Here is a 22,892-nt window from a genome sequence, read left to right as displayed (position 1 = left end):
AGAGTTAAAATGGGAATGAACTAAACCCTTTTGGGATGGTGAGTGAAAAGACAGTGATAACAGTCAAAACGATCAATTGTTTAAATTAAAACAAAGGAGCAACACTGGTCCTTGGCAACACTGTTTGCACATGCACAATTCATTCGCGTCTATAGTTGTGTTCGAAGTGTCCACTCACCCACTTATAGTGCTCTATATAGTAAATCAGGCTTTTTGTAGTGCTGTTCGAAATCTCAACTGTAAATTTACAACACTATATAGTGCACTAGGAAATCTTCGCAAGGCACAGCAAAATGTAGTGTACAGAAGTTGTACCCTACATCGATCAACTTCGACCATCATGCATTGTGGCCTGTCTCGTGAAAGTAGGGTTGTGGTCGAACAGTCAAAAAAATCACATTCTATATCTTTTCCTAACCACTTTTCCTTGACCTCGATGGAAAACATCGTGAGGTCAAGGAAAGATGGGAAGGAAAATTCATAAGGCGTTAGGAAAAGACAACCGCAGTGCTGAGAGAATCCGACTGCGCTTACACTAGGTTATGTGAATATGTGGCGGCGGATGTTACTGACCTGGGTCTGCTGTGGGGAAACTACTATCTTCATCACCTCCTGTTTAAACACTGTCCCTTCTTTGTCTACCTGCTGAAAGACAGCGTGTGAAAACGTGTAAAGTAGTGCCAGCTTCGCTACAGTAGCTACGACTGGCGCAAAATAGCTCTCATCTTCTGAAACAAATCTCTGAAAGTTGTAAAAACAAGAAAAATCTTCATTCCTTTTTTTTTTTTTTTTTTGTCATATTTCTCCAGTGTGCTTCAGTGTCCTGGGGTGAGGCAGAACAACAGAGAGAGCAAATTAGGCACATCAGAAAAGCGTTGATGTGTCAGACTGGCTTATGAGGGCATTTCAGAGGCAGGAAAAAAAAAAGATCTTTTATGGGACAGGCAGCCCAGGGTTTTTTCCCAAGATAGGAAAAAAAAACCCAAAACTTCTTCTCTCTTCTCTACTCTTGAAACATTCGCCTATCTCTTCTGCACCCTTGTGAACCAACATCATTTGGTCTTTTTGGGCCCCCATTCAACTCAACGTGCGAGTGATACAAATCTCATGAAATGTCTCTCTGCATTCAACTATCCAACATAATTAGAAATGGATTTTTGGCGATGTGAGATTTATCTTTTCCATAAAATGTGAGTTTCTGATAAAGAGTACAGTCACCCACAGTACAGCACATGCTATATTGACTCAATACAGTGTTCCCTTACAAACCAAAATAAACCATGTAGTCCAGTCAAGCCATAGCTTAGCATATGTTTGGGTTTTCCTTCACACCATATTATAAGGCATATGTATTTGTTAACATGTGTGTTTTAGTGTGTGTGTGTGAGAGAGAGATTGTTATGAACTTGACTCTATAAGCCTCTCCATAATCTTTCAGAGTTACATGTGTAATGACATTCCTCTTCTAATGGAAAACAGAGTCCATCACTGATGGAATGATAAATGAAATGAAAGAGCTACTGTCTCTTTGTGTGTGAGTGTATGCGTGTGGATGTGTGTACAGCACAAATGTTTCTGTGTTCTCCACTTATTCTTGACATGGGCTTTGACCAAAATCCAGTACACACTAATATGAACAATATCCCAGAGAACAAGAGAGTCATTTTTGCTATAGGAAGAACAGGAAAGAAGATTCCTCGATACAGGATGGGCATCAGCTTCCCTCTCTCTTGCATATACACAACAGACAGACAGACACACACACACGCGCGCACACACACACACACACACACACAATCATCTTTTGTCTCTGCAGGCTTTACACATCATACAGACACACACAGGCTTGCACACACACACACACACACACACACACACGTTTTAGTGGGACATCTGTACTCATTTTATACTCATATTTCTGTATTCAATGTTATTGTGTCTCCTTTCTCAGTTCCAGTTTTTGTCTTCACAATATTTTACACACGGTATGAAAATAGAGTCCCAAAAGGTTAGGTGGTTTGGTTAATCATGGTAAATTTATAACTTTTTATTATCACCTCTTTGTTTGAAGTTTTACGTGATTATGAATCCAACATGTCTTGCAGGTACAAAACTGACTCCAAACGTCTTTGTCCTGTGATCAGGTTTAGAGTACAGCGGCTCTGTCATTGCCTCAGGTGTTCTGCTCCTTCCTGCTCTTTGCATCTTTTCTGTCAGAACGGAAACATCCGGAAGCCGCAGTTTCACTCCTGTAGTGAATTTGAAACAATACAAGTGTTCTATTCATCTCCTGGGTCTGTACATTCCCAAATACCAACAAAGCACTCACTCGTGAATCAGCCCCAAAAAATCATTTTTGAGTGTCAGTTAAAGATTTTTTTTTTTTTTATGTTATAATGTCAAGTGGCTTAACTGCCACTCATCGTGCAGGAATGCACGCGAATACAGGTTCCTTTGAAGCCTCTCCTTCTCTCCCTCTCTCTCTCTTTCTCTCTCTCTCTCTCCCTCTTTCTCTCTCTCTCTCTCTCTCTCTCTCTTTCTCTCTCTCTCTCTCTCTCTCTCTCTCTCTCTCTCTCTCTCTCTCTCTCGTGGAAAACATCCTAACAAAGAGAGAGATGAGAGACACAGAAGTAACTTAGCTTTGCAGCTGCTGGTGGCAGCTTGCCACCTCTGCACCTGATGCTACAATTACTTGTGTCTGTCTCTGTTACAAGTAGCATTTAGCTACTCCATCACCGTCACAGGCTAATTACACACTTATGGCTTTTGTCTCCCATGACGACTCAAAGAAAAGTCACCGGCTCTGGCATCCTCACCAGTTTTTAAACAACACGTAGCAAAAATCTAAGGACACTTATCACTTTCTCTGTTCGGTATGAATCGGTTTGAATGGTGTTCATTTGAAGGCAGTTTAATGTTAAAGGGCCTGTTTCTATGGTTACATGGTAACAGGGTTAATAGTTGATATGAATATATGGATGTATTGCTGTTGACATCTAAAGAAAGAAGGAAGAGCAGACAGTCAAGCTTGGCACCATATCTGATCTACCATTCTGTCTATAAGAGTGGTTTGTGAATGTCATGTACTCACTCTCTCTAACCCTGTGTGTAACCTGTGGGTAGGGTTGTGTTTGGAGAAGCAGGCTGAAGAGAGGGAGACGTCTGGCTATCAGAGTTCAATTTCCAACCAATAGAGCAGCCTTGTCTTATCAATTTCCTCTTTCCCTCTCTCTCTCCAACACACAGAGAGGGGGGGGAGTTATACACCTGTACAATACAGGAAACAAAGCCTCAACCAATGTTTGTCAGCTCCTGTACCAGAAAACCTGTCAGCTCTTTGTCTTCTGACTCTCTCATCACTCCACGACATTTGTGAATTGTTAAATCAAAGGAGAACCAAAGAAAGAGCTGTCTGTATGAGGAATATGCTCTTGCTTTGATTGTATGTTATGCAAGAAGTTTATTCACCTGCTTTTTACTGATTGATTTACTTAAGTCTTTATGATTTTTTTTTAAATTTGCGATATTAAGTTTAATTATACAGAGACAGAGAGAGAGAGAGATAGAGAGAGAGAAAGGAGGGGGCTATGCCTCATAAATATTGAAAGCATCTCTAGTTCCAGTTGAAAATTCCCTTTCCCCTGTCTCTCCCCCTCTGTGTGTGTGTGTGTGTGTGTGTGGGAGAGCGATTGCTAATCATTTATCCACTCTTAAATCTACTTTTTTCCCCTGGATTTTTATCCTTTAACAATCTCTTAACAAATATTTCTATAATGTAACATTTCCCATTTACCACCTCTCAAGTGGAGACTTATTTAACAAGTATTTCATCAATATTTGTTTGTTTTCCATTAATTTTACTGTCCATAACAGTTTTTTTTTCTTTCTCAAAAGAGAACATTTAGGTGATGTCTGTTTTGTTTTGTTTTTTAACCTGTAGCTAAATGTCTTAATATATGTGTATCCCCCCAGTTCTCATACTCATACCTGTTCTCTGTGTTTTTCAGGTATGATATTAAGTATGAGAAGGATGACTATGTTCTGAGGATAAAGAGAGTGTCTGCGGGAGATGAGGGAACCTTTGCCTGCGTGGCAGAGAACCGTGTGGGCAAAGTGGAGGCGTCCGCCACGCTGACGGTCAGAGGTGAGTTTTTGACGTGTTTAGTGCTATTCACTGACACACTCACGTAATGTGTCGACCAGGGACTCAGTCACAGCTCTCACAGCTCGTCAAATACTGTCCCTCATGTTTATGAATGCATTTTTCACCCTCACACACACTCAGTTTCACTAAAAAAAATAAATAAATAAATAAACAAAGGTGACACTGTGAAACTGTTCACTTCTCTACGACTAAAACTCTGAGCGTCATCGTAGTGTGCCGCTGTCCCTGTCTGCATGTTTTGTGTGGATTTTAGCCTATTACATTGTTCCTTAAACAGAGTGCCTGACAGCTGCTGCTCGTCCCTCACCTAAAAAGACTCGCTGAATCCCCGACATGACCTTAAATGAAGTGCAGGATTTGGGGGGGGGGGGGGGGGGGGGGGGGGGGGGCATCTAGTTTTGTCCATGAATCTCTTTCATTATTCATAAGCTGAAATGAGACTTATCCCTTCGTCCCCACCCCGATCTCCAGTATATCAACCATGTCTTCCCAAGACCACTGAACCCATTTCACAGTTTACTGGTGCAAAGATGCGCCAAGTTAATAAAAAAACACTTTTTTTTCCCTTCTCCCAATGATCTTCCCCCAGTGACCCTTCCCCTCCCTTTCTTTCTCATGACAGTAAAATCAACCGGTTGTCTTCTTTAAGAGAGCAAAGACAACGCTAGTGTAGCCAGACAGTTTACACCACTGAGTTAAAACAAACCTGTGAAATCATTTTCGGTTTTCACCAAATTCTACAGTTATAACATAACTAGTTTATCTATTTTTGCTTAGGTTACACTTCATCCTCTGGAGCAAGTAAGAGGTATAAAGAGAGAAAGAGAGAGAGCTAGAGAGGGAGAGAGACAGGGAAAGATAATGAGTGAACACAAGCTTCTTTATCCTTTCTTGTCAGTATGGCACTAGGCCTCAACAGCTGTACCACTGAATTAAATATGAACTTTACTCCTCTCTGTCAGTCTATTTCTCTTCCTCTCTCCCTCTTGCTCTCTCTCTCTTTCCCCTTTCTCTTGCTGTCTCTCTGTCTTTCTCTCTGCCTCCCCCCCTCGTTCTCTCTCTGTCTTTCTCCCTTCTCTCCCTCTCTCTCACTGATCAGTGATGTACCCATCCTGCCTCACTAGTTCAAACACACCCACGCCCGGGGATGTGTGCCTGTCATTAATACGAATGGAGAGACAGCTAGAGCAAGGCTGTATGTGCCATCTAAATCCCAAACAGTACTGCTTCATGAAAAAAAAAGTGATGAAAATGGGAAGGAAATGTGTGTGAAAACAGGAAAACAAGCTTACACTTCAACCCCTCTCATACAATAGTCATCCTCATTAAGCACAATGTCACATGTACACCACTAGGAGGTGCTAGACCCAGAGTTAGCTCATTCTGAAGTACAGACAACACTTACTAGAACCAAAATGAACGGTGCTACTTTAGATAACATATTGTGTGTTGTGTATTTCTGTGAAACTGGAAGTCTTTTCACTGTCTGCTATTGGAAGCCATTTGCGTATTCTGTGCTACAAACTGTGTATCCCAACACAACATTGTCATTGTTCATTCTAACTTTGATTTCTTTTGTCCTTATTTCTTTCTTTTCCTCCTGTTCTTTGTGTCCCTGCCTCCCTCCCTCCTATATGTGTGTATCTTTTTTGTCTATGTGTGTGTGTGTGTGTGTGTTTGTTTTGTTTTCTGTTCCTGTTGTGTTATTCCACCACATCATTTTTATGTGTCCAGCTCGCCCTGTGGGTAAGTACTCATCATGCCTCTGATTCGCCTCCATTCTGCATGTGTTGCACATACACCGACCCACACACACACACACACACACACACACAGTCTCTCTCTCACACACACAAACAAATACATGCACACAAAAACACACACACAGAAACCCTCTCTCTCTCTCTCTCTCTCTCTCTCTCTCTCTCTCTCACACACACACACACACACATACATGCAAACACTCACATACACACTGCTGCCTTTTTGCTATGCTTTTTGTATTAACATAATAGTCTTATGAGTCATGCCTGTGCATTTCTAACAGGCTGTTTGTTTCTGACTTTCTCTTGGGTTCAGATGAACAGCTGAAAAAGTGCTTGACTTACTAACCTGTTAATTCACTAACCATCTCTTTATGTTGGCCTCATTCTGACAGTACTGCCCACTAGAGTTTAGAAGCTGTGCTACTCTTTTATGACCAAACTAACAAGTCAAAACCTTGTTAGCGCCCTAGGTTGGATGTTTGTGTGATTGTGTGTTTTTGTGTGTGTGACTGTGGGTTTGTATGAGTGTTGAGTCTGTATGTGTGTGTTAGAAACAGAGGGAGACAGAGATGGTTGTGTTCAGACCTCACACACAGTGTCTTTGATTGGGGGTGCTCTAATGACTTGAGAGGATAATGTCTCTTCAGAGTAAGAGCTGAATGGAAGTTGAATTGCCCATATTTAATTCATAACCACACACATCTGCCCAAGGGCTGGTGGGCTTTCTCAACAAAATACACTTCTGTTGACCAAGAGTAAACTACACGACACAGAGAAAAAGACATGCTGCATTCACAAACCGATTCAGGGTAGATTATTCAACAATCATCTCACTGATCAAATATCCAAATAATAACATGAAAATTAGACAGACCGTCAAGACATGTGACTCGCCTAGCTTTATCCCCTGCTCTGTGTTACGGTTGGCCAACGGTCAGTGAGGCTGTGGAAACACAGCCAAAATCTGATTTAAGAATTCTGTCCGGGACGCGACTCTGAGAGAAGCACCAACTGGGAGGCCAAAAATCCATAAGTCTGAGCCGCTTTGCTTTGCCAGGTCGTGTGGGGATCAGATTCTAAAAGCCTACAGATGAGAAAGTGCTCTCCATTTGACTGTGGCCAGCTGTGTTATCAGGGTTAGGATTTCGACTGGAAATATGGGACGTTTTGGGAGATGTAAAAGAACACAATGGCTCATCAATGAGCACGTTCTCTTTTAGAAATAGTAATATACTTTTTATCACAGCCCTGTATAAAATTGGCCCTGTCACACTTTTAAAATATTCGGCATTACAAGATTTGACATCTGTTCTTATATAGTAGATATGTCGGTATATCAGTCGCAATTGATTGGTTTTCTGCATTAGCTTTTGTAGCTCTGTATCTGCCACAATTCAGTTGCCTTTGCTCTCAGAACAAAGAGGCAAATAGCTTTTGACAAAGGACAGTTTGACCTTCTCATTAGTGAAGATGACAGGGCTGGAGCTGCTGAAGAGGTTCTTAGGGGAAAGCTTTGCCCATTTGTTCGACATTTCCACATAACCTTAATGTTGGAGAGAAGCAAGGAGGAGAGAGGCAGAACTTAGCAGCCTTATTTGAATTTCCTCTGTGGGAGCCTCGGTCCACTCCATTGAAGGGTGGCTGTGTTTGCACTTGTCTGGGGGGTTAGGATTAGATTGCAAGCGTGGTGTGAATCTGAGATGTATCAGAATCCAGAGTAAATTTGGTGTGGAAAGATCTCATCTGACAGGGCAAAGGGTTGGAGTGTGTCTGATTAAACATTTGGAGTGCTGCACTTAAAGTCAATACTGGGTTACCACTCCCCCAAGCAACACTGATTGGCTGAGAATATAGCTTAGTGTTTAACTACTGTCTAACTATTATGAGAGGAAAAGGGTTCTCTTAGTTTTGGGATCAAACATTTGTCAGACACTTTAGTATCAGGAACATGTGTTACCAATATGTATTAAGAATCAAGTGTTAGACTTTAATGTATATAAAAGATCATGTTAGCTGCTACTATATACTTAATGCATCTCTGTGTAATGAATGAACTGTTAAATGAAAATATGAAAACAGGATAAAAAAAAATGATTAGTAATACTTAATGCTTTGCTACATAATAGTCATTGCTGGGTCCAAATTAGAGCAGGAGGCGAGCAAAAACCATCTGAGAACACCTCTCACACGTGCGGGAGAAGAAGCTATGTGTGTGTATGTGTCTGTATATGTATGTTGTGTGTGTGTGCTCAGAGCAGTGACTAACCCCTGATGCTGTTGTGATCGGGTCACTGCTGTGTGTGTCATTCATTCAGTTCCGTTCTAAATCCCACCTGTCTGAACAAATGAATGAATGAAAAAACAGCCTTGCCTTGGTTACCGTGGTGTTGTCACAGTCTTTAAGGTTTGTTCTCCAAAAAAAAACAACAGCAGGTGAAATGAGGTGGTGCATGGAAGCCCGGTGTGACCTGTCCATCTGAACCGACCTCGCTTTTCAGTCATCTGTCGCTGCCTCACCTCCATTAACACTGACTGTCACCTTCTCTGTCTACTGTCAATGTCACAACACACCCATAACTGGGATTTTAACGGGGTTTTTTTTGTGTTTGTTTCTTTTTTTTTTTTTAAACCTAGCTCCGCCGCAGTTCGTGATCCGTCCTCGGGACCAGATCGTGGCACAGGGCCGCGCGGCCACCTTCCCGTGCGAGACCAAAGGGAACCCTCAGCCTGCAGTCTTCTGGCAGAAAGAAGGCAGTCAGGTAAGAGACAGCTCTACAGCTACACTTCACCACAGCGCTGGGAAGGATGATATGGATATGTTTACGGCACGCAAAAGGGAGCCGGAAAACAGAAAGCATACTTGTGTGACCTCAAATGTAATGTAAATAAGTTGGAAGTTCGCCAGACAGATGTTCAGCTATTCTCATCTTACTGTCGTCACATACCTCTGTGTCCTCACACTGAAGCACCGTGGCACTCATATGCCTGATTATCTGATTTTATGTTTATAATGTCTCAATCGCTCTCTCTCTCTGTCCCTCTTTCTGTCCCTCTCTCTTGCTGACTGCAGTCTTAAATAAGATATGAAGGTATTTGTTAAAAGGACAAATTAAAGCAGTAATGAAGCGGTTAGGCCTGAGAAGGCCTCTCTGTTACACTTGAGGATAATGGAGTGGACATCTATCATGTGTCGGCTCTGGATGAGGCTAATTAAAAAAACCACATCTTTTGCTGCATTAAAGTCATTAGGTGTAATTGAATCCAGCTAATGTCTCTCTTTGCTGTTGACTGGGGACTTTGGGGAAAAAAAAAAGAAGAAAGGTTGAAAAAAAAAGGGGGGAAATAATGAACAAAAAGGAAGGGTGGGGCTGGAGTGAAAATACAAAGCATTCTGGGTAGAGGTTGTGTCTTCATCAATGCCAGCCTACCCTCTGTTGGCCATTAGTGCTAGCTGATCTCTGCTCATTACTGGCGTTAATTACCACAAAGCCATAATTAATTTTAGTTCCTAAATTGCCCTTTTTTTAGTATGAATCTCTTCGCCTCCTCCCCTGTGCTCAGATTTACAGATAAATCCTGCTTCACAGTTTATAAACAAACCAAGCTTTGGCAATTATGAAAATTGTATGAAATTAAAAAATGGACCAACCTCGCAGGGAGCAATGCTAAGAGGGGCTAACACTGGAGAGAATGTGCTGCGATGCCCATTTCAGAATATCGTGTAGGTGTATGAAATTATTTTTAATAAAACGATGAATCAAATTTGCATTGAGCACATTGTGTGAGAGAGTTAGAAAAGACAGGAAACAGTGTGTTAGCAGAGAGCATGGGCTTCATTTTCACTCCCTGTGTGAATATGTCTGTGTTTCTGCTAATTGCCCATGTTTTCTTTTTTTTCTCCTCGTTTTGTCTCTTTTTCACAGAACCTGATGTTTCCCAATCAGCCACAGCAGCCAAACAGCCGTTTCTCTGTGTCGCCCAGTGGAGATCTGACCATCTCGTCGGTGCAGAGGGCCGATGCTGGCTATTACATTTGCCAGGCCCTGACCGTGGCTGGCAGCATCCTCGCCAAAGCTCAACTGGAGGTCACAGATGGTATGCACTGGACCACAGCTAATTCTAAATGGCCTCTCCCAATACTTTACATGCCTTTTCTCTCTCTCTCTGGCATGCACTTTCCGTCTGTCTCTTCAATAACACACACTCTATCTTTCTCTCTCTCTCTCTCTCTCTCTCTCTCTCTCTCTCTCTCTCTCTCTCTTTCAGTTTTTCTCCCTCACTCTGTCTCTCACTGTCTCTTTCTCTCTCTTGCCATTATTCTCTTTTTCTTTATCTGTATCTCTCTTCCACACTTGTTTTTCTGTATGTTTACTATCCTTCACATGTGTTCTTTCTGAATACTTTAATTTCCCCCCCTTTTCTCTCACACATCTCCTGTCACCTTTTTACACTCAGTATACTTTTTCATTTTCTGTTCTTTCTTATCTTTCTCTTTCACCCTCCATCTGTTTTTATTTTTTTAATATCAAACCCCCAATCAGTCTCTTTCTTTCACACATTCACAGACACAGAAAGTGAGTGCCAGGGAAAACGCTCCTCAATATTTAGTGTGACTTTTTAAGGGCAAACTTCTCTCCCTAATGATTTTATTAATGATTTCATCAGCTTTGGAAGAAAAATAGGACTGTGGCCTTGAGTTTGCCTGAATACCAGGCTCACAGTATGAAATATGAATAGCTGTCTTGATGACATATTCTCTGGCTCTCTACCAAAATATTTGCTATCTCAAGAAGTGTCAGGGTGTGGTTTTATTTCGTTTTAATTTGAGAAATATGAAAAATGCCCTTGAGCTTGTCATATCCCAAACAATCACTCTTTTAGTATTAGCAATAACAGTTCTTTTTTTTTTTTTCACAGTCAAACTTTTTCTATTTGCCTTGTGGAATTTGGAGATAATCTGTTGTTTGGCCTTGTTGAAAAATTAATGAGTTTTCAAATTAAATTTAAAGATTAAAAGAATATTGTGTAGATGATAAGGCTTCAGTGTCAGAAAGGGGGAAATTAAATCAGAAATCAGTTGATTTAGTCTATGTCATTTTTGCGCATGATGAAATTCCACTGTGTTGTCTCTTAAATTTGTCTCAGAAAGTAAACTGAACCTGACCTTTTGCCTTTGACCTATAGTCTTCTCACTCAACATTCGTCTGGCTTTTATCACTCAACCTGTTCGGTCAAAGAGCATGCTGTGTGTGTGTGTGTGTGTGTGTGTGTGTGTACGCGCATGTTGGAATGTGTGAGATGACTAAAGTGTCTGAGTGAGATTGGTGGTGACAGGACAGATAGATAGATAGAGGGACGAGGAGGCAGAGAGGAAGAGGAGGAGGAGGTCATGGCCACACCTGCCAAGGAGAGAGGTTGATTTACTGGCCTGAGGGGGGATGACAAGAACCCTTTGGGTTCAAGGAGATCTGTAATGAGAAATTTCTGATGCAGACAGCCAAGGCCTCCACTCAGTCTCACCCCCACAGCTCACATCATTTTATCATGTCAACCAACCAGCCACACACTGACTCACACACACACCTACACACACACACACACACACACACACACACACACACACACACACACACACCCCACATACGCACACTAACACGAATACGCAATAGCTCTCTCTCTCTATTTCACACACACACACACTCACTAACAGAGCTACTCCATCATCCATACTACAAAAATAAACCACGGCGAAAGAGAGAACTTTGACAAGTTATGGAAAGCATCCAGTTTTCCTTTAAAGAAATATTGGAAAAAAAAAAAAGAATTTAGCAGCCAACATTAAAACCATAATTTCTTTATGACTACATTAAGCTGTAAGACTAGCTCAGCCAACTGTTTGAGCAAATGAGTGTTAGCTGACCCCTGACGGTGAAGCAGTATGGACAGATAAGGCTATGCAGAGTTCCCTCCGGTTTAGAGTAATCCTCACTGATGAATTAAGGAGACACTGAGCTGTGCTCTAGCATTCCAACACAGCCTTACTGTCCTGTAAACATGCTTTATCTGTAAAACGTCCAGAGGGAAAACCTTTTAGTTAATGAGAGAATAGAGAGGTTGGAGACAACTAGGAGTCAGCCATTGACCTGGAAGAGCAGAGTTAGAGTTGGAGAGAGAGAGAGAGAGAGAGAGAGAGAGAGAGAACTTTCGCAGACAAATTCAATACCAACTTAATTTGTACACTGTCATTATCCATGCTCAGTGTACAGTTAAACACAGAAATACATTAGAATAAAAATAAAACCCACAGCCTTTCAACACATTGGCAAAGAGAGTTGAAATTAATTTCTTAAAATCAATGATTCCATAAATGCTTGAGAGAGAGAGAGAGAGAGAGAGAGAGAGAATGTGTTATGATGAGTTGAAAGGTTAGAAGGAGACTGGGTAATTAGCACCCCAGGTCTGTCGTCATTAATCCAAACCTGCTAATTAACGTGTGTGAAGGGGCACCAGGAGACACAATATTATTCACCTCTAAAGAGACAAACTGTTTCTACAACAGAGTCCTTTGACAGTTCTACTCATTCACACACACACATATGTGCACACACACACACACATACACACACACACACACACACACACACACACACACACACAAACCCTTGCAGCCTTTTTCTTTTCTTTTTTTTTTTTCTTCTTAATGCAGTGCACAGACATTCACCTCATACATATTCATGTGCGAGAGAGTGAATGTTAATATAAAGATATTTTTAAAAAAGTCAGGCTCCCTCAGTACATTTTCCACAATTATGATTTTTGTTCCAGGTCACTGAAAATCTGTTAACCTTTTGATGTCCAAGCCATACAGAGCACAAAAGCAGAAAGGATAGGATACTTAACTGAAAATGCCCTGAGAGAGGTCACTCTTTCACAGATGGGGTGTTTTTTTTTTGTTTGGTTTGGTTTTTTAGTGGTTTTGGGGAATGAGGTGGGTGGGTGTTCTCAGCCATGACATCGTGCTTCGTGGGGCCATTTTGATAGCTTGCATTCTTGTAACTGGCACTGGAACTGAAGTACTTAGACTAGAGTCTAAATGTCACAGAACACAGACAACCAGTAACTGAAAACTGCAAAAAAACCACTTCCCACCACATCAGTGAACTGGAAAACCAGGACTCAGCAGTTTCTACCACATAAGGGGCCAACTAGTTACAGCACTGTGATGTAGCCATACCCGGAGCAGAACAGTGAACAAATACGTTACACTATCCAAAGCAGTTATCACAACCTCTTGATCCATGATACAGATTCACATATGTGTTTCCAGTCAATATTTTCGCTGAACTTTCTAAGCTGACTGACTAAGGCTCTTGTAACATGTTACATTTCAATGTAACTGTAGGCAGGGTTGAGAAATTTACTGGAAAAGAAGTTTTGTTAAAGCCTTCAGGGAAAATTGTGCCTTCTAGCTCGAGTCTGGCTGTTGTAATGGGCTTTGGGTCCTTTTTTGGTTGTATGCTGCTGAAAATCTACCCTGCAGTAGTATTTCTAGTCAACTGCAGCAGAATATTTCTGTTGGCTTGAAATTAGAAAAAGAAACATCAAAGCCTCGGGGCACAAATACTCATTATGACTTATTGATGTTTGAACTCAGAACAAACTGCTTTCTTTTGACAACATTGTTTGGGTATAAAAACATTTTGTAATGTTTAATTGTATGATGTAATGTTTGGATTGTATTTTGTATGAAGAATAGGAGAATATAATAGAGCAATTACAACAAGGACGTATTAAAAGAAAAAGAGAGAGAGAGAAAAAAGAAAACCAAACATAATATTTCCAGGCTAATATTGTATGTGTGGCAGCGTTTTTGTCCTATTTTGTGTAGCTGAATGGTTGGTTGGGAAAAAATTTTGATTGGTTGTCTGATTTGACTCTTTCTTTTTTTGTTATGCAGTGTTAACGGACAGACCTCCGCCCATCATTCGTCAAGGGCCGGCCAATCAGACTTTAGGAGTAGACAGCGTGGCGCTGCTGAAGTGTCAGGCATCAGGAGATCCCATCCCCACCATTAGCTGGCTGAAGGACGGGGTCAGTCTCCTGGGCAAGGACCCTCGCATGTCCCTCCAAGACCTGGGCAGCCTGCAGATCAAGAACATCAGAGTAAGAGAACCTAAAAAAAAAACTAGATCACAGCTGGGGTGGCACGGTAGGTAGCGCTGTCACTTCACAGCAAGGTCTCGGGTTCGATTCTCGGCCGGGTGGCCAGGGTACTTTCTGTGTGGAGTTTGCATGTTCTCCCCGTGTCTGTGTGAGTTTCCTCCGGGAGCTCCGGTTTCCTCCCACAGTCCAAAGACATGCAGGTTAGGTGAATTGGAGGTGCTTAATTGCCCCCGAATATGAATGTGTGTGTTTGTCTGTGCCCTGTGATGGACTGGCGACCTATCCAGGGTGTTTCCCTGCCTTTCGCCCTATGAACACTGGGATAGGCTCCAGCACCCCCCGCGACCCTGATTAGGATAAGCAGCTAAGATAATGAGTGAGTGAGTAAATCACAGCTACAGACACCACAATCCTCTACCCTCAGTTAACAAAGAGATTAATGTATCTGGACAGAGAATATATAGCTTTGTAATAATGAAGCTGGTTGAATGGATATTCTAAGTATAAGGTTGCAATTTTAAGTTCATCTCTGATGTTATATTGTGATATGATATGTGGTATTGTCATTGTGTCACTTCCTGTTAACTCTCTTCCATAGGTTATAATCTCAATTGATCCCTTTGTCCCTGTAGTGTTTGTGTGTGTGTTCATGTGTGTGTCCTTTCTGTCAGCTTGCAAGTCCTAAGTGTGATGTATAAGCGTAAGAGAATTCAATCAGATATCCGTGAGACATATCATAGATGGACAAAGGGAATCATATTGCATTAAAGAGATGAATGGGAAATATTGATTTCCATAAATTGTTTGATGCTATCACTTAGTAAATACGACAGATCTCTCAGGCCTTGGCTGAACAAGTCTGGACAGGCTCCAGACACACACACTCACGCACGCGCGCACATACGCATGCACACACCTCTTTGGGGGGGGGTATTGAATTTAGAGTCCCTGCACCACCCCCACTCAGCCACGATAGAATATCCATTACACTTGGCAAAGCGACCGACTGCTGACATTCTATTTAATAAATGGTAAGTGAGGCGCGGTGATGAAAGGCTACAAACAACAGCAGAAAACTTAAGGAAAGGAGCGAAGGACAAGCCAGCTGTCATCAGTCCGGGGGGTTCCAGCATGTGTCCCTTAAATGAATTAGCCCTCCTTTGTTGCGGTTGGCATAAAATTGGGTACATACGGGAGGAGGTCTCCTGTTTGGCTTAGCCTACGTAGATAACACAATCCACAACAGCTTAAGCATCAGCGATTCCCACATTGTAAATTTGTGCAGACTTGCCCCTTGTTCTCTTTTATTAGTTGAAATATCAGAACAATCAGAAGACAGTTGGGAGGATGAGAGGCTTTGGTTTGTGTCCTAGTGAGAGAGTTAATTTAAATGGATATTGTTATTTTTAGATCACTTGTTGTTACATATGTACTATTTTTGTACAAATTTCTTGACATCTCTCTCCCTTCTTCTCTTGTTCCCATTTGAACAGCTCTCTGATTCAGGTATCTACACTTGTGTGGCAGCTAGCTCCAGTGGAGAAACATCATGGAGTGCTTTCCTGGAAGTAAAAGGTAGCATGTGCTAGGCATTAGCTAGCTAGCTAGCGCTATGTTAAACACATCCCCCCGAATCAGCATCAGCAGTAAGTTTTTCCTTAGGCAAATCAGTTCCTTGTTTGAAGACTTTCTCTCCTTCTCACAGAATCCGGCGGGGTGATGGTGATTAAAAACAGGGATGAAAAAGAACTCCCAGGTCCCCCATCCAAACCCCAGGTCACTGATGTCACCAAGAACAGTGTGTCTCTTTCCTGGCAGCCTGGTCTGGCTGGAGCATCCGCGATCTCATCGTTTGTGATCGAGGCCTTCAGGTGTGTACGCCGACATGTTGTGACATATCTCTTCACCTGTAGTTCTTAGATTTAAATGTGACTCAGCGTGTGACTCGCTTAAATCAAGAAAAACTGTTCACATTCCTTCTCTGCCCTTACTTTCACACTCTAACCTTTGTCTTGTTTAGCCAATCGGTTAGTAACAGCTGGCAAACGGTCGCTGATCACGTGAAGACAACGCAGTACACAGTCAAGGGGCTCCGCCCCAACACCATCTACCTGTTCATGGTTCGCGCTGTGAACAGTCAAGGCCTGAGTGACCCCAGCCCCATGTCCGATCCCGTCCGCACTCAAGGTAAGTCTTAATGTTCCTGAGAAAGAAATTCTTTCATTTTACAGGACTGACTTCAATAAACCGACATGAAACAAGAAATGATACTTTGTGGATAACAAGTTAGCAACTGTTGCTAAATGTTTTAGAGGGACTTACCAACATAATAGCACTTCTAAGATGGATCGGTCAGTTTAAACCATGTAAGAAATAAACCGTTTGCTGTGTAATGCCCATTATAATAAGGAAACATAGCTAGCATTAGCTTACCTCAAATGTGCTTTTCTGGTACGGTGTTACTGAAATGTCCGATTGAGATGGTCAAACTCTGGTCGACAGGTCACGGTTGAGTCTGTTGGGTTCTACGTGGAGTATATATTGCCTCCCTCTGTAAGGCATAAATGAGTTTGTGCTCATTACGACATTATGTAGAGCCAATGCCTTCTTCATTAGGAAGCCATAAGTGAGTTTGTGCCGTTCCTGCTACCTTAATGATCATAACGTGGAAAAATTCCTGACTCCAAGATTAGATTACAGTAACTTGTTGCCATGAGTCTCTTTATTGGATTTGAAAGAAAAGGTCCTCCCTTTGTAAAACTTTATGAGCTTTGCCTGCAGTAAACTCTTTTAAAAAATACAAACTCAGGAAGTTGCTGCTTATTGTTAGTGAGTAAGTTTGAATTATGGCAGTTATACAATCTTTCCTATTGTGGAATTAGTGCTTAAGCACTTGCACTGGCAGTCTCCATTTTCTAATAGATTTTTACCGTCTTCCAAACTGAATTAGGTAGTTTTATGGTTCCGCAGAATGACGTACACCTGTTATTTGTATATTATTGTTGTATTCATACAGGAGGTTGGCAGGAAAGCTGAACCGAGGTTTGGCCATTAAGCATTAAGTAACATTTCTTCCATTCACAATGGAAGAGAAACAAATAGAACCACAATTTCACCACTTCCATTTTTCTCCCCTCTTGCAGACGGAAATGTCTTGGCGATTGTAAATGAAAACACTGTCATGTGTGAAACAGAAAAATTGAGTTGGAAAGTATTGTTCATAATCATTTCTCAAAGGCCGCGCCATGCTGACCAACCGATTGATGTGAGATTGTTTTTTTTTGTTGTTGTTGTATTTATTTATTTTTTTTCAGACAGGCAATATGACAGAGAAACAGAGAATCTAAATGTCTTTAGTCTGCTTTTCTACAAAAGGTATCTTTCGCAGTCTTTTTAGCATCCTACAGTTTTTCAGATGATGAAGAAATTGAAGTGTTATGTAAATTCAGCTTTGGATGCCTGCTCGGGGAGAGTCCTCAGATCAGTTTTTGAAGCTTGTTCTAAATGAACAACAGTCTGCACAGTGAAAAAACATACAGAGAGGCTCTACAATATTCAGTAACCAATTCAACCCCACAAACAACAAAATCTGACCATTTGACATTTTTGGGCAAAATATAGAAAAATATGTATAAAAAGACACTGACCTTTGGCCTCTCTCTCTCTCTCTCTTTCTGCTGCAGATATAAGTCCACCAGCTCAGGGAGTGGACCACAGGCATGTGCAGAAGGAACTTGGAGAGGTCATTGTCCGTCTACACAACCCGGTGGTCCTCAGCCCCACCACTATCCAAGTCACCTGGACGGTAAGATAGAGTGGGACTCGGATCTTGTTTACTTCTTTTTTGCTTCTTTACTTACTGAAGTGTCCGTTTTTCAATGTAAAAAAGGAAACTGTCTGGGTCTATGATTAATTGCAAGCACTCATTCAGTTAGTAAACATCAAACCAACTGGGAGAAGTGAAGTCTTTGTGATTCGCCTTGTCTGTTTTCCACACTGTGTATCAGAGAGGCGTATCGGACATCTGCTGCCTCGCTGGGCTTAAAGCACACATGTTCATTTGAAATGAAGATAAATGCGGCACTAACTAACAAAGCATCTCGAGTTAAATGTGTGCTTGCTATCATCCACTCAACACATGCCTGATTTCAGAGCCAGTTTACCTCTTTCCCGCTGTATCAACTTTCTTACCTGCAGTTTTTCTGAGTGAAACTGAATCGTTTTGTATTTACTGTCTTTTTAACTCAATCACACACACATGCATATGCATACACACTAGTCACTGTCAACAACAAGCAATCAGTGTCCCCATGTGTCTCCTCTACTAAACCACAATAATGCTGTTTGTTTTGTCCAGACAGGCCTTAGTATACTTTGACCAGAATCAAAGCCATTTAGCACTCAAAACCGATTACATTCAACACAGTATACAGTTTTGCCTTTTCCATATTGAGGAACTGTCATTAGCACTGACAGAAGCAGTAGCAGTGATAGTAGTGGTGGTACCAGTAGTAGTAGTGGTAGATGTATTTATAGACATAGCACTATTGACAAAAGTTTAATAACCTTTAAATTTGTATTTACTCTTTTAGCAGATGCTTTTATGCAAAGTAATGTCCACGTGAGGTAAATCCAATCCGGGCATGTAGTCATTAAGGAGCTCCCTGTAGCGTAAGTGCCGCGGTCAAGCTCAGTAGTAGACCAAATACAGGTGCAAGGAAAGGTGAAGGAAGTAAGAGTGAACTACAGAGATGCACAGGTAGAAGAAGTGCTAATGAACAGAAGTGTGAGAAGAGAAGGTATTGCCCAGTGAGAGGCATGAAGCAGCGTTGGATGCTATGAACAGTAATTAACTTAACAGTTGTACTATCATGGTAAGAATGAAGCAGGTCTGCTACACCATAATCTAAAGCTGTAATGTATCACTCACAAATGGAGTTACACCATAATCTAAAACTGTAATGTATCACTCACAAATGGAGTTACACCATAATCTAAAGCTTTAATGTATCACTCACAGAGTTACACCATAATCTAAAACTGTAATGTATCACTCACAAACAGAGTTACACCATAATCTAAAGCTGTAATGTATCACTCACAAACAGTTACACCATAATCTAAAACTGTAATGTATCACTCACAAACAGAGTTACACCATAATCTAAAACTGTAATGTATCACTCACAAACAGAGTTACACCATAATCTAAAACTGTAATGTATCACTCACAAATAGAGTTACACCATAATCTAAAACTGTAATGTATCACTCACAAATCGAGTAGCTCTAAAGTTAAGCACTGAGTGATACTGGGTAAAGAGTGCTAGGTAAACGTACGTGATGAAAGTAAATGGACACAGGACAGCATAAGCAGTGTAACCTTTGATAGTTTGCTTTTGTGACTCGGTTAATCTTTGTCAATATCTATTCATGACTTTTTACAGTGTCAGAGTCCTCTGTTATGTTTTTTCTTTCCTTTTTTTGTTCTTTTCTTTACAATAGCTGTAAAGCGTCAGCCGCCATCTAGTCTGTAATTATGTTCACTCACACAGCTGAATTACATTCAAATGGAGGTTTTTAGGGCTTGGCTTGTCACATTAGTGCATTTACTCTCCACACTCTGCTATTAATGGCCAACATCAACAGTTGTTAAAAAGAGACTGGCAAGCTTTTTTTTTTTTTTTTTTTGTAGCGCAAAGCAGAAGAGCAGTGGACTGTTCCGGAAGCTTTTTCCTTATGATTGCCTCTTTAATCAACACCCAACATTCCCTCGCAATCCATCAGCTGGTTTTCTGTAAACACAGACAGTGTCATAAAAAGCTTTTACATTCCTGAATCATTCAATTAGCCCAAAGTTGAAACCCGGACGAGTGGGACTGTTGGACTGATTTACTCCGGCTGTGCAGGCGAAAGAAACAGCTGCTTAATATCCTACTTGAAAGCCTGGCTCACTTCACCCACTGTTAACAACCCATTAGAGTGAGTTATGCCCAATTCGCCTCTGCGTTCAGTTAAACTTTTTTCCACCGCTCCTCTAAACAACACAAAACAGACCCAAGTTTAGAGAAAGATGTCCCTTATCAGTTTAGAAACGGAGAAATGATACAGGGCTGACACTCTGTCTTCCCACATGGGGAAGACATATGTTAAGTACCCATTGGGTGTGTGTGTGTGTGAGTGTGTGTATGCATGTTGTATGTTTGAAGAAGATAAATGTGTGTGTGTGTGTTGTGTGTTATATTTTTGAGAGAGAGAGAAAGAGAGACATTGCACCTGTACTCCTCATTTCTCCCTCAGCCCTTTAAATTATGTGGCTCGCAGGGCCCCCACTCTTGTTCTCTCTCTCTTGTTCTCTCTCTCCTGACTGCTGAGGTAGTCCCAGATCAAGAGACACATGGTTTTTGCAGGAGCTGTTAACATGTTATTTACAGAATATGAGAGCCATGCATATGTATGGTGCTTGCAGAGGTCTTTCTGAAAGCGTTTTTACAGAAGCACTGGACATGTCAGAACATGTTAGCATGCAGTAATGTCAAACTGCACTCTGCAGAAGCTAATTGAGGTAAAGTGTGTCTCTGCTGATCTTAGAGAATCCACCGAAGCCTTGACTACAATCATGAGAATTGAAAACCGGGGTCATGCGCTCAGCACCACTGGTGTATGGCAGCGGAGAGAGTGTGCTCATAAACCTCGCTTTTTTCCCCTTTCTCTGAGTGTTTCTAACTCAGTGTTCCTGTTTTCTCCTCAAGCCCAATGGCGTTAAAAGACTGTGATAAATTCTTTGGGCAGGCTAGCGGTATGGTGACTGAGCTATTTAGAACCCCACAGTTCATTTGAGATCAGTGCTTTTGAAAAAGCAAGGCAATGAGCCGCGAGTAAACTCATTATTCCCCTTTACTGCTGCTGCGCCAGGAGCAGAAACGACATTTCACCTGCAATGATTCTGATAAGGAAAAAGGTTGGGAGAACTGATCTCAGGTCAGTTATTGGGGTCATAAAGTACCCAGAGGACACTGTTTACAGAGAACAAATTGACTTTGTAACTCTGTAACCACTGATGGCAATACAGAAATGCTTCAATGCTTTTTTTTTTTTTTTTTTTTTCAAATGTGTGTGCAGGTGGATCGGCAGTCCCAGTTCATTCAGGGTTACAGAGTTTTATACAGGCAGACTTCAGGCCTGCCCGCCCCGGGACCTTGGCAGAGCCAGGATGTGAAGATTTCCTCCGAGCGCAGCGTGGTACTCTCCTCGCTGAAGAAGGGGATCATGTACGAGATCAAGGTCCGCCCGTACTTCAACGAGTTCCAGGGCATGGACAGCGAGTCCAGGACTGTGCGCACCACCGAGGAAGGTACAGACCTGCCAAAATCTCCTATTAAAATGATTATGTGAACCCCCACCCCTGCCCCCAATTTATAAATAAGTTATTAAAGGAGTTACTCTTGAATGTCCCACCATGGAAAAGATTGCTGTGAACTTACGTGGGCCTGTTAAGAAAACTAACAATGAGCGGTGATTGGTGCATTTCAAATATCTCCACAAATCACAAGCTGTCTTCCTGGTTGGTGTGAGAACTAAAAATATACGAACACGCTAAAGATTCTAATAATTCAGACTTAGACAAAGAAAAAGTTCAGCCTCTCTGTAGGCTACTGCTCATGTGTTCATATGATGCTGTCTGTCTGTCTGTCTGTCTGTCTGTCTGTCTGTCTGCTCTGCATGCATCTTAGACACAAGCACTCAGAACATGTTGTATCTTATGACCGTGCTTTTGTCTGGCCCATACGGGCTCAGGTTTCGATGACAGTATAGAACACATTTCTCCTGCAGGCCTGCAATGTAACACGCCAGATATTGTCCTGTCATTCACTACTCTCCTGTCTCCTGCCTTGACATATTGTGGAGATAACATGTTTATTTCAGCAAAAACACTGACCTTTCCCCAGACTGGCTTGTCTGTGTGTGTGTGTGTGTGTGTGTGTGTGTTTTAGAGCCGTGATTGCTTTCTATCATCTAGTAGTACAGTGCGATGAGTGTGGATGAGGCCGATTCCCTGTTGTGAGGAGACCGTGGCGCTCTTGGCTGACTTAAACAAGCTTTGACAGGGCCGCAGAGCCCAGCCGCCCAGTCACACACAGACACACTGGATTCTCCAACTCCTCAGGGCAACTGAGTGCCCAGTGAGGCTCTAGCTTCCATTAAGTGCTCATAAAAGACCCATTAGTCTTTCATTCTGACTGGTCAGACCTGGGTACAGACATTCAACCAGAGATAGAATAGCTGGTAGTTACAGTGTTGCAGTGGGCACTGATGCTTTCCATAGGAAAATAATGATTGAAAGTTGGGACTTTTTTAGGGTATGTACAAGGGATAATGTAGTGTTACCTTGGAGGAAATGAAACACAGAGGAAGTCGTTGAGTTTGATGTAGTATGTATACGTGACCTTTGTACGGGAACACTTGTACACAAAGCACCCAGCATACTCACATTTCGAAACTTCCAGTCACACAGACACATACATACACACACACACACACACACACACACCAAAAAGCAGGTTTGCAGCAGAAGGGAGCTGGTTAAAGTGGTGGAGCTGTGACAAGCTCATTTTTTACTGGGGGTCTCAGTGGAGAAGCCTTTCTCCAGTCTGCAGTACTGACTCTGTCTGTTCTGCACTGTAAGACCTGCACAGCTGCCTTCCCTGGCCTCCAATCTGCCTGCCCATCACACTTATTACCAGCCGAGACATAGCAGGTCTGCTGCTGGCGCTGTGCACCGGGCTTTATTCACAAGG

At 41.9% G+C, this 22,892-nt stretch overlaps 1 protein-coding gene across 1 annotated transcript in view; it reads left to right on the top strand.

The window, feature by feature from the left end:
* robo2 (roundabout, axon guidance receptor, homolog 2 (Drosophila)) overlaps positions 1-22,892 on the top strand; it is a 330,740-nt gene that overhangs the window by 257,721 nt on the left and 50,127 nt on the right. The window contains exons 6-15 of the mRNA XM_030779068.1: positions 4,008-4,144; positions 5,900-5,911; positions 8,566-8,690; positions 9,855-10,026; positions 13,889-14,094; positions 15,588-15,669; positions 15,800-15,965; positions 16,115-16,281; positions 17,778-17,899; positions 21,217-21,448. Coding sequence (XP_030634928.1) covers positions 4,008-4,144; positions 5,900-5,911; positions 8,566-8,690; positions 9,855-10,026; positions 13,889-14,094; positions 15,588-15,669; positions 15,800-15,965; positions 16,115-16,281; positions 17,778-17,899; positions 21,217-21,448 — 1,421 coding nt within the window. The remainder of the gene's footprint in view (positions 1-4,007; positions 4,145-5,899; positions 5,912-8,565; positions 8,691-9,854; positions 10,027-13,888; positions 14,095-15,587; positions 15,670-15,799; positions 15,966-16,114; positions 16,282-17,777; positions 17,900-21,216; positions 21,449-22,892) is intronic.

The sequence above is a fragment of the Chanos chanos genome, chromosome 7 (assembly GCF_902362185.1).
Source record: "Chanos chanos chromosome 7, fChaCha1.1, whole genome shotgun sequence".
NCBI lineage: Eukaryota > Metazoa > Chordata > Actinopteri > Gonorynchiformes > Chanidae > Chanos > Chanos chanos.
This window is presented reverse-complemented; position numbering and strand designations above follow the sequence as displayed.